Source organism: Cervus canadensis, chromosome 13, assembly GCF_019320065.1.
Source record: "Cervus canadensis isolate Bull #8, Minnesota chromosome 13, ASM1932006v1, whole genome shotgun sequence".
Lineage (NCBI taxonomy): Eukaryota > Metazoa > Chordata > Mammalia > Artiodactyla > Cervidae > Cervus > Cervus canadensis.
In genome coordinates, this window is record NC_057398.1 from 41,747,964 (window position 1) to 41,765,722 (window position 17,759).

Consider the following 17,759-nt stretch of genomic DNA (forward strand, 5'->3'; position numbering starts at 1 on the left):
TACTTGGTGTCAATGTAGCAAAAATTACTATTAAAGCACTGTTACTATTCTCTTAAACCTATCTTGTTTCTCATTTCTTCCTAGATACAGCCTTTTGAGATGAACAGTCTCAAATAGTTTGGTTTGGACTCAGAGATGATATAATTTCTCTCTTCAAAATCCTATTTTTTATTTTTGTTTTACAAAGTCATAACTTATTTAGTTTAACAACACTCAAACTTAGTAAAACTTATGAAAATATATCATTATGAAATTTTTGACTGATCATCATGTAATTTAGAAAAAAACATTTAAGACATAAATGATGTATGGCAGCCATATATATTAAATAATTTAAACTAACTGTCCTTTACCTGTCTCCTTGTTACCTTTGGTTTTTCTTGTTCCCCACTTTTTCCCCTCAATGTTTTTCAGTTTTGTATATAACTTAGTATTTTTATTTGAAGTTTTCTGTTGCCTTTTAGCTCAACAAGAAGATGATGAATTTGTGTGTCAGATAATTTATGTCTTCTACCAAATGGTTTTCCATCAAGCCACAAGAGATGTCATAATCAAGGAAACACGTATCCTTTCAGTGTTCATCATAAGTAATGACACTTCACATATTCAGAAAAGATACATTTTTTGGTATTGGAAATTATAACTTTCTTTACTGCCTCTTTTAGATTCATTGAGGTTTCTATCTTGATTTAAGTTTTCTTTATTTATCCTTCCCTTTTCCCATACTGTTGTTTATACATTCCTTTTCTTTTTATAACATTTTAAAATTAACTATTATTTTGATTATTGCTTTATAAAAGCCAGTGTTTATTTAGGATTTATGGTATGTTAAACCCACTCCAGTATTCTTGCCTGGAGAATCCCAGGGACAGAGAAGCCTGGCAGGCTGCAGTTCATAGGGTCGCAAAGAGGGGGACACGACTGAAGCCACTTAGCACACACGCATGGTATGTTAATGCATGTATTTTATCATTTGCTGTTTTTTCCTGAATTCAGTTCCTCTGTTTCTCTACATTGATTTTCTTTCTTAATTGATTACATTCTCTTATACTGCTTAGTGAACATCTATAGTAATAAAATGCATCTGTATCTGAAAATAACTAGTTTGTCCTCTTTAAATATAATTTGGCAGAATATGAAATTTCTAGATTGCCCATTGTTTTCCTCATCAATTTGAAGGTATTTTTCCACCTTTAATTGCTGCCAATGAGAAGTCTGTAGTCTACTAATTATCTCTCATAAAGTCTAAGGACAATTTACTTTCCTTTCTCTTATAAGTGACTTGATCTTTCTGCCAGGAAGACCAAAGGATGTTTCTGGGTTTTGTTTAAGCCACTTTATAGCCACTATAGTTTTATTAGAATTTGAGTTGGTATTCATCACCCTTGCTTGATTTTTCTAAGTATGCAAATACAGTGTTTGTACTTTGTCTATTTTCTAATCTTAGGGAAGTTTTCTTGAGTTACAGTTTATAGTATTTGTTTTGTTCTATTGCCATGATTGTCTTTAGAATTTCTGTTGCTGGATCCTCTTTGCCTACCTTTAATATGTCATTTTCTAATCTTTTTAATCTCTTTTCATCTTTTTAAATTTTACAAGTTTTCTTCTTTTTTACCTTATATTTAATTCAGAGTTTATCTGTTGCTTTTATTTATTCTTGTATTACTATAAACTTAGTTTTAATATATCTGAAATGATTTTTAGTTATTTCCTGAATTACCTCTCTGAGTTTTCTAATACTGATTCCTATTATTCTTTCATATATATATATATATATGTGTGTGTGTGTATATATATATATATATAATAGTTTCTTAAATTCTTTTCTTTTTGAAATACTAGAGTTATATGAAATTATCTTATGTTCTCTCTTCCTTATAATAACCATATCCATATATATGATTTTTTTTTGTTGACTTGATTGACAGTGATTCTTTTCCTTTATTGTGTGAAATACTTTGTATGTGAGTTTCTGTTGAAATGAACTTTTAGGAGGGTCAAATCAATCAAGGAAGTTTTACAGCCATGCAGCTCTGGAGCTTCTTCTTTAGTTACTTTCACAATTTTCATGTTTTCAAAAGTATGACCTTATACATTCCAAGATTTACTGGCTCTTTTTCTTGCCCATTTTTATCTCATATTTTTCCTTTATCATCCCTGTTTTTCAAATAAATGAAACATTAGATTTTTTGGTCACCTTGTATTAATGATTGTATTTTAAAATTTAAAATTAGATTTCAGATTAATGTTTGAATTTGGAGAAATGCAGGTTTCTCTAACATGACTGAACAACCTCAATATCAGTTTGTATCTTTAACCACTTTTTATATAGAGGCTCCAGCGTATCTCATAGATCTGATGCATGATAAAAATAATGAAATCCGAAAAGTCTGTGATAATACATTAGATATTATAGCGGTAAGTAATTTTTCTTCCTACCAAAAGTATAATAGTCTTTATTTTATGGAATAAAAGAGCCATTGTACACCTGTTTAGAACTTTGCATTCAGTATACAGTTATTACAAATTTGTATTTTGGTAAAGCTCAGAAAATGAATACTGAATTCACTTTTTGATTGACATATGGCTGATTTACAGTGTTGCATTAATTTCTGCTGTACAGCAAAGTGATACATATACATGCATTCTTTTTTATATTATTTTCCATTATGGTTTATCATAGGATATTGAATATAGTTCCCTGTGCTATACAGTAGGACCTTGCTGTTTATCCATTCTATGTATACTAGTTTGCATCTGCTAGCCCCAAACTCCCACTTTATCCCTCTCGACCCCTCTACCCTTTGACAATCACGAGTCTGTTCTCTATGTCTGTGAGTCTATTACTGTTTTGTAGATAAGTTGATTTGTGTCATGGTTTAGATTCCACAAATAAGTTATGTCATATGATATTTGTCTTTCTGTTTTTGACTTACTTCACTTAGTATGATTATCTCTGTCCATTCATGTTGCTGCAAATAGCATTATTTATTACATTTTATTTTTTATGGTTGAGTAGTATTCCATTACGGGCTTCCCAGGTGGTGCTGGTGGTAAAGAACCCCCCTGCCAATGCAGAAGATATAAGAGATGCGGGTTCAATCCCTGGGTCAGGAAGATCCCCTGGAGGAGGGCATGGCAACCCGCTCCAGTATTCTTCCCTAAAGAATCCCCATGGATAGAGCAGCCTAGCAGGCTACAGTCCATAGGGTCGCAAAGAATCAGACATGACTGAGCAACCCAGCAGCAGCAGCAGTATTCCAGTGTTTATTTGTACCACATCTTTATCCATTCATCTATCAATGGGTGGATATGTTAAATAACCTATATAGGTTAAACCTATATAGGTTAAATAACCATGTCTTGGCTATTGTGAATAGTGCTGTTGTGAATATGGGGTGCATGTATCTTTTGAATAATAGTTTTGTCCAGATACATGCCCAGGTGTGGGGTAGCTGGATTATATGGCAGCTCAACTTTTACTTTTTTGAGAAACCTTCATACTGTTCTCCATAGTGACTACACCAATTTACATTCCCACCAACAGTGTAGGAGAATTCCCTTTTCTCCACACCCTCTCCAGCATTTGTTATTTGTAGATTTTTTTAATGATAGCATTCTGACTGGGGTAAAGTGGTGCTTCACTGTAGTTTTGATTTGCATTTCTCTGATAATTAGTGATGTTGAGGATCTTTTCATTTGCCCATTGGCTATCTTTTTGTCTTCTTAGAGAAATGTCTGTTTAGGTCTTCTGCGCATTAAATTCATTGTTTAAGCATTATTAAAACCTTTGGCTTTCTACTTTTGAGTAGAGGTTGTATACTTAAAGAGATTTTATACATATTCAAAGTTTTATATCTGGACTGCATGTCATCTCAGAATCACTTGTTTTTCAGAAAAATTATTGCAGAGAAGCAATACTGCAGAGAAGGGGGTTGATGACAGTCTTATCAAAACTCAACACCATCAACTTTACAGTTTGGTCATTACATTTTTTTTAATAAAATAGAATCTCACTACTATTTTTTAAATCTTTGATAAATTTTGTTGTATACGTTGACTTGTTTTACAAGTTGTTTTGGAGTGATGTTAGTTCACTTCAGTTGCTCAATCATGTCTGACTCTGTGACCCCATGGACTGCAGCATGCCAGGCTTCCCTGTCAATCAGCAACTCTCAGCACTTGCTCAAACTCATGCGCATCCAGTTGGTGATGCCATTCAACCGTCTCACCCTCTGCTGTTACTTTCTCCTCCTGCCTTCAGTGTTTCCCAGCATCAGGGTCTTTTCCAATGAGTCAGTTGTTCGCATCAGGTGCCCAAAGTATTGGAGCTTCAGCATCGGTCCTTCCAATGAATGGTCAGGACCTATTTCCTTTAGGATGGACTGGTTTGATCTCTTTGCTGTCCAAGGGACTCTCAAGAGTCTTCTCCAACACCACGGTTCAAAAACATCAATTCTTTGGTGCTCAGCTTTCTTTATGGTCCCAACTCTCATATCCATACATGACTACTGGAAAAACCATAGTTTTGACTATACGGACCTTTGTCGGTAATGTCTCTGCTTTTTAATATGCTGTCTAGGTTTGTCATAGCTTTTTTCCCCAAAGAGCAAGAGTCTTTTAATTTCGTGGCTGCAGTCACCACCTGCAGTGATTTTGGAGCCCAGGAAAATAAAGTCTGTCACTGTTTCCATTGTTTCCCCATCTGTTTGCCATGAAGTGATGGGACTGAATGCCATGATGTTAGTTTTTTGAAAGTTGAGTTTTAAGCCAGCTTTTTCACTCTCCTCTTTCACTTTCATTAACAGGCTCTTTAGTTCCTCTTCACTTTCTGCCATAAGGGTGGTGTCATCTGCATATCTGAGGTTATTGATATTTCTCCCTACAGTCTTGATTCCAGCTTGTGCTTTATCCAGTCTGGCATTTCGAATGGTGTGCTCTGCATATAAGTTCAATAAGCAAGTTGACAATACACAGCTATACTCCTTTCCCAATTTGGAACCAGTTCATTGTGCCATGTCTGATTCTAACTGTTAGAACTGTTTGCAATAATGAAACACCCCCAAATTTTAATGTTTTTCATGACTTTATAAATTTTAAAAGTATATGTCACTGTTAAGAATTTGATTAGAGGGATAATCGGAGTCCTGCATTAGAAACTGGCTCATGTTGCAGACTTTTCTTCAGACTTTGTGCTGCCCTTCCACTTGGACTTGACCCTTGTACCTGAGATGTGCTAGATGCTACATTTCTTTGAATATTTTTTTCACTTGTTGCATACACACATGGGCAATCTCATTCCTTCTTTGGACTCTATTTACACTATTTATTTTGATTCACCCTGTAAAAAGTTTCTTGAATATAACCTACTCAGTCGTTTTCAACTTAAGTGTTTTAAAAGGATCAGCTGAGCCACCAGAGAAGTCCAAGAATACTGGAGTGGGTAGCCTATCCCTTCTCCAACAGATCTTCCCAACCCAGAAATCAAACTGGGGTCTTGTGCATCGCAGGCAGATTCTATCAGCTGAGCTAACAGGGAAGCCCCTTAAAAGGATTAGAATAGAAGTTTATAAAGAATCAATTAATAATGTCCTTGAAATCCTCTAGGTTGGCATTTCTGCTGGTGATTTCATTACAAAATCAGATAATCAGCAGGTACTTTCTGGCCAGTCTCCTACATTTTAGTTCAGAAATTCATGTTTATTTGGTATCACCTGATTTTTTAATTTGACCAATATATCTTTACTGGTTTAAAACTAAATCAGTACATTGACATTTTAGCTTTGATATATAAGTTAAAATAGGGAAACTTTATGTATTAAACCCTTGTTTAACCAAGATGTTTCAATGCATAAGCCACTGGTCACAGGGTTTATGAACAGTTTCATGGTTCTTGTACTATTTTCTAGATCACTAATGTCATTCTTGTATATAAAGTATATAGTGTAACAGTAAGAAACTCCCTAAAATTCTATATCTGATTATCTTACCTTAAGCAAGAAGAAGAGAGATGTCAGTCTGTTATGAATCACCTTTATCATACTTTTAAAATTACCTTATTTTGAGAAGAAGTGATGGAAAGTAAAAATACGTTTAGATGTTTGTATTAGGTAGGTTTGGCTAAGAATGTAAGCTAGTGATAGTTCCAAAAGACCAGCTTAGTCTTATAAAAATATTTATTGTAAAATATGAATATGTTTCTTATTAGATAAAATTCTCATTCCCTGTATTTCTAAGCTCTAGGCTCAAGTCTCTGATCTTAAGTCGGAGTTTTCCCCACCCTGCATCTTCTGTCCTAGCTCTCTCTCTCTCTCTAGAATCCACATTTTGAAAAAAATCTCTACATATTACTTCCTCCATTTTTTCATTTCTCCATCTTTTCTACCTTCCCCTTTCTCTTTTCGACGAGTTCTTCCTCTGTATCCATTACTCCATTGAAATGGTGCTTGTGGAAGTCATCTGGGCCTTCATGTTTTGAAATCCAATGAACATTTTTAGTCTTCATTTTACTTTGTTGATCCTACGTTCCTTGCAAGGACTTATAAATTTTGGTCAGAGTTAAAATGTAAACTCACAAAGAAAATTATTTTAGATTATTACATTTATAAAAAATCTTGTGAATAAGAGGACATCCAAGAAGAAGAATCAGTGAAATGAAACTGGTGATATATCAGCTACCTATATATATAGTTCCCTAAAATGCTATCTGATCATGTGAGTTAGTATAAAACAAATTTGAACAAGTAATCTGAAGGTTTACCTAATCTCTCTACTTCAGACTTATGAAGTATGTATTTGATATGCTGCCAAGCAATTTTAGATTGTTTCATTACATACTTTGGAAAACTTAAGAGTCTAAAATGTTATTCAGAAATACCAGTTGTTAAACTGAGACCATTTAAAGATACTCACATTTTAATTATTAGTGTGATCTGGAAGTCCTGTCCTGTGCTACTCCATCAACTGAGTCATAGTTATAGCCGAGTTTCTTAGAAGAGAAGAAGTCCAATACAGCGGATAGATGGACACCAGACTCTGGAAACATCCCATATTCTGTTCGAAGAATGTTTCTTTACCTTTTTGTACTATACACCTATAGGAACTGAGGCCCTGGCTCAATCTTAGCTTGTCAATAGGGAACTGCACCAGCAGGAGCAACTTCTTGAAACATTTTTCTCCTCAGTTGAGTGGGGGTTCTGGTCTTAGAGTCAACCTTTGACCTTTCTGAGGTGGTAGCTTGACCCTGTAGAGTATTGCATTTAGAATACAACTGACTCTAGTTCTCTCACCTGCTGAATAATCTCAGGCAATTTATTTAACTTTTTGAAGATCTAGTTTACATCGATACTTCTGAGGATTGAAAAATTAGAGAAAATATACATGAAGCATCTACCACATGATGGTCACTTGATATGTTTTGTTCAGACTAAACCAAAATTCAGTCCTAGTTGTGAAGTTTATATATAGATTAAAATCTGGATCAACATTTCCTTTCCTTAGTGAATATGAAAGTCATTCAGTCGTGTCCGACTCTTTGTGATCCCACCTGCAAGGCTCCTCTATCCATGGAATTCTTCAGGCAAGAATACTGGAGTGGGTTGCTGTTTCCTTCTCCAGGAAATCTTGCAGACCTAGTCGTTGAACCCGGGTCTCCTGCATTGCAGGCATATTCTTTAACATCTGAGCCACCTGTACAGTTAATCATTTACATTATTTTCTGTTCTTTTTTTTTCATTTATTTTTATTAGTTGGAGGCTAATTACTTTACAGTATTGTAGTGGGTTTTGTCATACATTGACATTATTTTCTGTTCATTTTGACTGTTAAAATGATATGGGAAGATAATCTGTTCACAGTTTGGATTTTAAGTATGGAAAGTTATTTGGAATATATGTTTTGGCCAGGCATAGTTGTATTTGTAGTTTACTTTAGGATTGTCTTGCCGAATGGCTGAATTTGGCATTTTAAGACTTCATGTCAAAGAAGTTAACTGAATAGTGCGGTTTCCTGAAAGACCTTCATTAGTACAGTGTAGAAGTGCTTCATCTGTTCAGTTACCCATGTTCTGAATCTGTGTTGACTAAGTTGAATTTGGACTCAGTTTATCTGCTAACCTCAGACCAAAGTTTTTTCCTGGCTTGCTGGGCATCCTTATTGGGGAGAAATTTGAGGAGTGGGCCATTTTAATGCATCAGTAAAAGACAGTTTCTCAGGTTCACTTGGGACGTTACTGCCATTCTTTGGATTTTTGAGCTTAGACTCAATTACTGATCACAACTCAGGGTGCTGTTTGCTTGTCCCAAGTCTTTTTAAAGAGTAAAACAAGAGAGAATGGGCTTAATTTGAAACAGGAGAAACTTTAATTAGACACAGCAAAGATGATGAAACACTGGGAATAGACTGTCAAGGGATAATGTGAAGTCTTGTCCATTTAACATTAATAACAACTAAATAACCAACTTTCTAAAATTGTTTGTTAGAAACCTGCCTAGAATGGAAGTAGATGATCTCTTAAGACTTTTTTATCTATAGATTTTGATTCTTGAGTATTTTTAGCATAGCTGTAGTATATAATAATAAAAAATAAAAGAGTGGGACTATTTGTAGCTTAAGGCAATTTATCTTTAAGAAAACAAACTTCTTGCTCTTAAGACAAACATCGTGAAATAATACTAAGAAAAATTAGATGCCATGCAAGCCTTAGGGAAATATGCCATCTGCAGCAAAGTGTTTGTCCCCCAAATTATGAAAATGTTATTTTACACTAGTGGTAAGTGTTTAATATATAGTATTTAGGCCCAAGCCCTCAATTAGTGAATTAAAACAGATATGTGTTCATAGTACTCTGTCTACCATAGAGGACTACGTGGTTGGTGATGCAGTCTCTGGTCTCATCAGCAAGTTGTCACAAGTCTGACTAGGCCTTGCAAGTAGCTTTGGGAGGCAGGGAAGGGGGTAGCTGCAGCAAGGGAAAGAGAAGCAAGGAGAGAGGAGCCTCGCTTTCTCCTCTTCCAAGGCAATTACGCAGCAATTGACCATTGTCTTTTCTCTTCCAAGCCTTGGGAATTATCAAGGGAAGAACAGAATCCTCTATTCATAGAGAGCTTCTGAAAACCCAGTTAGATTGTTATACCTCAGTATTCCTTCAGCTTTGTATGAAGTATTTGAGAACCTCAAATTCCTCCCCAATTAATAAATGATTTCCTCCCCTGACGTTACTGGGTTGTCAACCATCTAATACATGTTTAGTAAGCACATACTATGTTCCAAATACTAAAGTTGACCCTGAAGATTAAAGGCAATATAGAATATAAAAATTTACAGTCTGGACACCAGGATACTGTTGTCTAGACATGAACTGACCTTTTAGGAGCAGTACTACCACATGGCCCTATCAATAGATAACTGTGTACTAATGGCAAATTGTATCTACAGGTTGTTTGTGAAAAAGGGAATGTGCCTAGGTTCTCTGGTAAGACTGTTGTCTGTTGTCTTTCCAGCCAGCCACAGGCTGTGTGTGGTTTGATACTAACAGAGGTTTGTGTCACTGAGATTTTGAATGGCAGTCTTTTACTCTTTTAATAACTCTTAATTTTGATCATCGACAAATTGTGTGTATTGTAATAATCTGGAATTATTTCAAACTAGGGAAACAAGGTGCCTTCTTCATTCTAGGATAGAAATAATTATATCTAATAAGACTGGCATATTGAAAGGAGATAAACTAATGTATGCTTGCATTAACTTCTAAGACATCAATTGTTTGTTAGAGTCTCCACAAAAATTATCAGGGCAAGTCTGTGTCAGGCAGGAAAGGTGGGTTTATTAATAAACTTCCATCAAGGAAGACCACTTCTAAAAATGTCATACAACATCTTGAAAAGGAAAGCTATAGAGAAATTTTCATAGGGTTAGCTTTTAAACTCAGGTTATTTCAGGAGAGGATTTCAAAAGCATGGAGTGGATAGGAATTGGTAAAATGAATAGAACGTAGTTACTTTAAATTAGCTTGCAGGTTGGTGATGGGCACAGAGCAGGGATTTTTGAGTGAGTTGTCAGAAACTTCTAAAATGTTCTTTCCAGAGCAGGTGGAGTTCATTCTTGTTTGTTTTACAGTCTTCACAGATTTTCTTTTCTCAGATTTGTAAGTTTGCTGTGTATTCTCAATTCCATACAATCAAATTGGACTTTGTGAGATAAACCCAGTTGGGTTTAGTGTTTAGTCTTCTTTTGGAGTTCTTTTTTATATTGCAGAAATTTATGGTTTTTCTTAGTTTGTTAGAATTTACATGTGTGTGTATGTGCGTGTATATATATAATACGTGTGTGTGTGTGTGTGTGCGCGCGCGCGCATGCGTTCATACTAAGTCACTTCAGTCGTATCCAACTCTTGTGCAACCCTGTGGACTGTAGCCCGCCATGCTCCTCTGTCCATGGTCTCTCTAGGCAAGAATACTGGAGTGGATTGACATGTCCTCCTCATATATATAAACACACACACACACACCACACACGTGTGTGGTGTGTGTGTGTGTAGTCCCTGCTAGTATTATGCATGTTACTTTATTGGTATTTTAATTGTCAGCAGTTGGATTTAAAAAAAGCATAGTATGAAAGAAGAGTTATGGTTTCTCACTTAAATAAATTTCCTTTAGTTATATCTTTCACTTTGTGGGCATAATATTTGAAGTGATATTACACAGATAAGCCTCCTCAGTGCTTTAAACAGAAGTTGAAGAGATAATTTTACTTTGAGGTCTGGTTAGAAAATGCCATAGTCAAGACTAAAGGGCAACTTTTGGGACAGTACTAATGAGAAGTAGGTAATATGTGCATAAAAGTCAACAACTCTTATGTATGTGTGTTTAATTACGTGTATATCTGTGTATACATATCATTGGGAAGAAGTATTTTCTAACATATAAAAGGCATCCTTTTAGCAGCTAATACCATAACCTTAATGAGCAACTCAATTACTCTAGATCTGCTTTAATTTAGTATGAAGAATTGTATTAAATAAACCATATTACATTCTCAATTAGGGGGCTGCCACATTAAAGGAGAAAGAGAAATCTGTTTTCCATCAGTTACATCAGAACACAAAGCAGATCTATGTAGTTCTATGTTACCCTATAGTGTGTTAATCAGATACAAGGTGTGACGGAAGCCAGTGACAAAGAGTTTTCCTGATAGTGAACAGGCTCTGATAATAGGCTGGTTAAGGCTTTATAACGTTTCAGTGGTTAAGTGGTAAACAAAATGATATAGGACTTCAAAAAGGATGGCACATTCCACCTAAAATCAAACCATAAGTCTTTAATGATACTGTAGAGTTTTTGAAAACTAGTGTTTAAGATAATAATGTCACGACCTGAGAAGAGAAGAAAATAAAAGATAAAGCATGTTTACCTTTAAATACAAGACAAACTAAAGTTCCATAGCAAGGATGTTAGGGTGCACTCCTTGTGAAAAGAAGCATTTCAAAAATGAAGAAAAAGAACTATATTTCTAGAGTATTTCCACAATAGCTTGATAAATTTGGACGACATTTCTTGGCTGTGTTTGAGCTATATGGCATCTGATTTCCCAGAGTTATTTTCTGATGATGAGGAGGTAGTGGTGTAAGAGGAAAGTAGAGATTTGGAGGAGAGGGGTTAAAGGGAATTGGTTTTAATTGATACATGTTGAGTTTCTTAAATTTCTGACACTGTATATTCATTTAGAATTGCTCTGTAATTTTTAAAAGATGAACTCCATATATTGCTGCTATTCTTCAGTTTGGCAGAGGGATAGTTATTTTGACAGTATTATGAAGTAGTGGTATTAATCATAGATTTTTATTTAAAGAACATTAGGACTTCAGTAAATATTAGATTTGATTTATAACTGAAGAATCTGAGACCAAAAGATACTGAAATACTTTCAGAAAGTTGCATACTTCTGTTAGTATCAAACCTAGAAGGAGAACCCAGGATAAGACCTGGGTTCTTATCCAATGTTCCTTGTGTTATACCATACGACATGATTAGTATCTATAAATTTAGACTCTGATACATAAAGAAACTATGACTTTGAAACGATTACTAAGCTATATTCATTGAGGATAGATCCAGAAGATAGCTGAGGCTAGGGATTTCAGAATGCTGATCTGTGGGGGTACAAGTTTCAGAGTTGTGCACTATAGAACACACAGTATGACAGCTGACACTGCTAAGAGATATACCAATAATGTGAAATTTTAAATTTAACAAGAAAAATTTTTATAATAATAATTACATTTATTATAAAATTTCAGACTTATTCTTACATCCCAGAAACTTATTCTGTGATGACAGTTTTTGACTTGAGCCTTACTTAGCTTTGGATGAAAATTGCTCAGCATTTAAAGTTACTGTAATCATTTCAACTACTGGAGAACAATAGTATTGTCTGGCACCTTTCCAACTTAAAATAAGTATAAACAAAAGTGTTAAAGATATGACAGAGGAACTTAATACTAAGGAACCTGTGATTAGAATGACAAGAAATACCAGAAGTCTTTTTTCCAAGTAATCCATGGTACTGTCCAGTGATTTTTAAGTGAAAATACTTGTCAGAAGTAGTCACAGCCGGTGAAGCTAAATAGGTTCAGGTGTAGCTTTTCTAATATTTATAACTTGTCTCCTTGGCCTTCAAAAACACCCACCAATGAAGTTCTCTGTGAACAGATGTTATAGATACAATGAATAAGCCACAATCTTGCTCCTCAGGAGGTCATTGCCAAACAGGAGATATTTTTTTTAAAAAATTATGACCAAATAAGACATTATTATTTTGTTGTTGAAACAGAATTGAATTAAATTCTATTTGTTTTTTGTAGTAAACCATTTCAGTTTTTAGGAAAAATACTTTAATGTTGCTTTTTTTTTTGCTACTAAAAATGTCATCTGAACAAAAAGATATAGCAAAAGATGTGATTTTAATGCTTAACCACCTGTCATTAGTGCCACATAATTATAGTCACAAAACTATTTGGAGGTTTAAGTCTGGCTGCTTACGTAAATTCTAGTAATGCTTAGATAAAGAATTTGTGAAATTTGAGCTTTTCCAGTTTTTGCCATTGGCAGTAGCAATTGGTTTCCAAACAGAGATGTCTTTAATATATGTAATAAATTGATTTTTATTGATTATTGTATACATTATTCCTAAAAGGTAATTTTAATGTTTCCTCTAACCCAAACAAAAGCCCCCTCAAATGTTCTTCTTGTAAGATAAAAGTACTGCTATCTGAGAATCAAAGAAATTCCTTCATAAACTTATAAAAAATAATTGACTATTTGTTTATAATAGGAATATGATGAAGAATGGGCCAAGAAAATTCAGAGTGAGAAGTTTCGCTGGCATAACTCTCAGTGGCTGGAGATGGTAGAAAGTCGTCAGATGGATGAAAGTGAGCAGTACTTGTATGGTGATGATCGAATTGAGCCATACATCCATGAGGGAGATATTCTCGAGAGACCTGACCTTTTCTACAGCTCAGGTAAGATGATAACCAAGACAAAAATAAATCCTTTTAATGTATGCTATAGGGGTTTTTTGTCTGCCACCTTGCTCATTCCCAAGCTTTATAAGCACTTCTTTCAGTATGTAAATGGTCTTCTGCTAATGATTTTAGACATAACATCAGTACACACTGAGCAAACCTATTAACTCATCATTATTTTTTTCCAAGGTAGTCTTTGATGTGATCTCCATTAAAAAGGCTATAACAAGGAAAATTAAAACAAGGAAAATTGCTCTTAATTTATTACTTTCTAGAATGTATAACTTAAAATGACATCTTCAGGATTTACTACTGTTTGAAAATGTGGTGTTTTTCTCTATTCTGTATTTATTTAAATATATAGTTTACTAATTTATGTTTTATTTTCCAGTGTATTTCATTTTAACAGTCTCATTTTGCCATGGTTTTGCTTTAGTTGGGGCTTCCCTCATAGCTCAGTTGGTAAAGAATCCGCCTGCAAGGCAGGAGACCCTGGTCCAATTCCTGGGTTGAGAAGATCCACTGGAGAAGGGATAGGCTACCCACTCCAGTGTTCTTGGGCTTTCCTTATGGCTCAGCTGGTAAAGAATCTGCCTGCAATGCGGGAGACCTGGATTTGATCCCTGAGTTGGGAAGATCCCCTAAAGAACAGAAAGGCTACCCACTCCAGTATTCTGGCTTAAAATTCCATGGACTGTATAGTCCATGAGGTCACAAAGAGTCAGATATGACTGAGTGACTTTCACTTGCTTTAGTTTTGAAATAGTAACCCCTATTTGATTCTCTGATTGGGAAGATTTAGACAGTTTATAACAATAGTTTTTTTCATTCTACACTCTGCTAGTATTTTCAAGGTAAAATTTAATTTTTACATGAATCTTACATTTATTATACCTTTGTTGATTCTGCCATCCTTCCTTTGTCCAGGGATTCTGTACTTAGAGCCTAAGTTGTTGCATATTCTGCCTTCTAATGTGTTGTGAAGTGAAGTCGCTCAGTCGTGTCCAACTCTTTGCAACCCATGGACTGTAGCCTACCAGGTTCCTCTGTCCATGGGATTTTCCAGGCAAGAATACTGGAGTGGGTTGCCATTTCCTTCTCTAGGAGATCTTCCCGACCCAGGGATTAAACCCGGGTCTCCTGCATTGTAGGCAGACGCTTTACCATCTGAGCTACCAGGGACTATTGCCAATATTAATTACTTCATTGAACTCATTTAGTTGAAGAGATGAAGGAAAGGATTTCTAAGATCTGTAGTAGGTTAGAAATAAAAGGCATTGAAAGTAATTGTATCTGAATTAATGGCTCACTTTTATTCCTACTATGTAGTCATTCGTATGTTTTCATAATTGTATGCACTGCATATTGCACATAAGGCTGAATTATTTTTATATTTGATTTAAGGTACTTCAATCCTGGAAAGTTGGTACTTTACTTTGAAAATAAAATAGATTTCTTCCTAAGTGAACTTAACAGTAGTTATGAAATCTGCTTTGTGTTTCAGCCCAGATGGAGTAGATCATTAATTTCAACTAACCAGAATTTCTTAGTTCAGTAATGGCAAGCAGCTGTTCCTTACCTAGTGAGATCGTCATGAAGTAAAATAATGTAAAATATATGTGATATGAATTTTTTGATAATAGAAATCAGAATTTCTTAGAATCAGATTTCTTGCTTTGAAAATTGATAGCTACTTTTCAGTGTGAATCAATGAGCAGTTTCCAAAAACGAATAAAGCTTTTAACCACTTCAGTATTTAACTTTGTTGTTTCAATACAGTTAGCTTCTGAACAGAGTTCTAAAAAATTATTCCTCTTTTCCAAAATCAGTTCATTTAAATTTCTTAAAATGAAAATCATAACATTTTTCTGTGAGATACAATTAAAATGTACAATTTAAGCTTTGTGAGAAATCTAAATTGTACATCTTTTTATATATCTAAATTTAGAAACAGATACAGCTAATGGAAAGATAAATTTAAGCATTTGAGGAGTGAAATGTTATCATTAGATAGCCTCATGGTGGTTGGTTTTTAACACCTGTAGCCTGAATATGGTAGACACTTGACAGCAGGGATTACATTGATATAGTTCTCATATCAAGCCATCTGTTCATTATTTTATCTACTTTATTTTTCATAAATAGTTCATCAACTAAAAGAATCTCTGTGGTATTCTTGATATGTGTCATGGAAATCCAGATAGTGGTAGTCTCTTATCTTTTATTATGTACAGTTGTATCTTCAGAAACATCAGAAATTTGTAATACTACAGATTTATTTAGATGCTTGAGCCATCTTACTTAAGTCTCTGAGTGTCCATGAAACTTTAGGCTGCTTCTGATAAAGGCAACTTTAGTAGTTTTTCAACCACAGAAGTTAAGCTAAATAAATGGACAGTGATACCCTGGGCTTATCTTTTATTAAAAAATGAAATAGCATTTGCTATTTCCTGGTCAATAACCTCAAATGCAGATGACACTACCCTTATGGCAGAAAGTGAGGAGGAACTAAAGAGCCTCTTGATGAAGGTGAAAGAGGAGAGTGAAAAAGCTGGCTTAATACTCAACATTCAAAAAACAAAGATCATGGCATCTGGTCCCATCACTTCATGGCAAATAGATGGGAAACAATGGAAACAGTGACTTAATTTTCCTGGGCTCCAGAATCACTGCAGATGGTGACTGCAAGCCATAAAATTAAGACTCTTGCTGCTTGGGGAAAAAAGCTATTACAAACCTAGACAGCATATTAAAAAGCAGATATTACTTTGCAAGAAAGGTCCATCTAGTCAAAGTTATGGTTTTCCCAGTAGTCATGTATGGATGTGAGAGTTGGACCATAAAGAAGGCTGAGCACCGAAGAATTGATGCTTTTGAACTGTGGTGTTGGAGAAGACTCTTGAGAGTCCCTTGGACTGCAAGGAGATCCAACCAGTCAATCCTAAAGGAAATCAGTCTGAAATATTCATTAGAAGGACTGATGCTGAAGCTGAAGCTCCAATACTGATGTGAAGAGCTAACTCATTAGAAAAGACCCTGACGCTGGGAAAGATTACAGGCAGGAGGAGAAGAGGACGACAGAGGATGAGATGGCTGGATGGCATCACCAACTCAATGGACATGAGTTTGAGCAAGCTCTGGGAGATGATAAAGGACAGGGAAGCCTGGCGTGCTGCAGTCAATGGGGTCTCAAAGAGTCTGACACGACTGAGCAACTGAACAAAAACTTCCTGGTCATTAGTATTGCCTTCTGTATTTTCCAACAATTAAATATGTCAAAACCTATCTTTCTTTCTTGCTATTTTTTTTTAAAAAACGGATCTTCATTTTGTTATATGAAATAGGAATATATTTAGTATCTCCTTATAGTTACATAATTTTTTTCTTAATCTAAAATAAGTGTGATTGTAGCTACTAATTCCCTTTCTATTATGAAATTGCTGCTGTTTGCTTTAATACTTTTACCCACAGAGGAAGTATATTATAATCTGTAAAGTTATATTGCTATTTTCATTGTTGTTCAGTCTCTAAGTCATGTCCAACTCTTTGTGACTCCATGGACTGTAGCACATTTCTAAATGACTTTTTACTTTTTTGCTGTTCTTCCTTATTAATTGTAGTGAATCTTCTTAGCTTTTAATATATAACTATATTACAGAATTTGAACCTTAAAATGGTTAGTTTCTGTCTCAAAATCATTGTAAAACTGTAATTTTCATTTACCTATATGTTTATGTGATGTATCTTATCAAGTGTGGCCAAATAAGTTATGATTTATCTATTTTAGTCATTTCTTTTTGTCACTTTCTCCACGATTGATATCCATGTTCTCCCACAGTCATTTCACTTTTAGCTAGTTCACCAAAGAGCTTAATATTATGTTTTCATTTGACTTTTAGAAATAAATGTGTTTCAGTAACAGTATATAAAATGATACTGAGTTTTTGTAAGTTTTTTATTTTTATGCACAATATGTATAAGCCACTTTTTAAATTGAGTTTCAGAAATTACAAAGTTGATAAATTACCTATACTGGCAATAAATTTGCTTTGATTTCATTTTTATTCTAGTACATATCCCCATTTTACTCATAACCATATTTATCATCAGTATTTTGTTGTTATTGTCCAGTCACTCAGTCTTGTCCAACTCTTTGCGACCTCAGGATTGACTGGTTCATCTTTTTACAGTCCAAGGGATTCTCAAGAGTCTGCTCCAATGCCACAGTTCAAAAGCA

At 34.7% G+C, this 17,759-nt stretch overlaps 1 protein-coding gene across 1 annotated transcript in view; it reads left to right on the forward strand.

The window, feature by feature from the left end:
• The window catches only part of KIFAP3 (kinesin associated protein 3), a 155,873-nt gene that overhangs the window by 105,757 nt on the left and 32,357 nt on the right, over positions 1-17,759 (forward strand). The window contains exons 16-18 of the mRNA XM_043484947.1: positions 465-563; positions 2,333-2,418; positions 13,330-13,519. Coding sequence (XP_043340882.1) covers positions 465-563; positions 2,333-2,418; positions 13,330-13,519 — 375 coding nt within the window. The remainder of the gene's footprint in view (positions 1-464; positions 564-2,332; positions 2,419-13,329; positions 13,520-17,759) is intronic.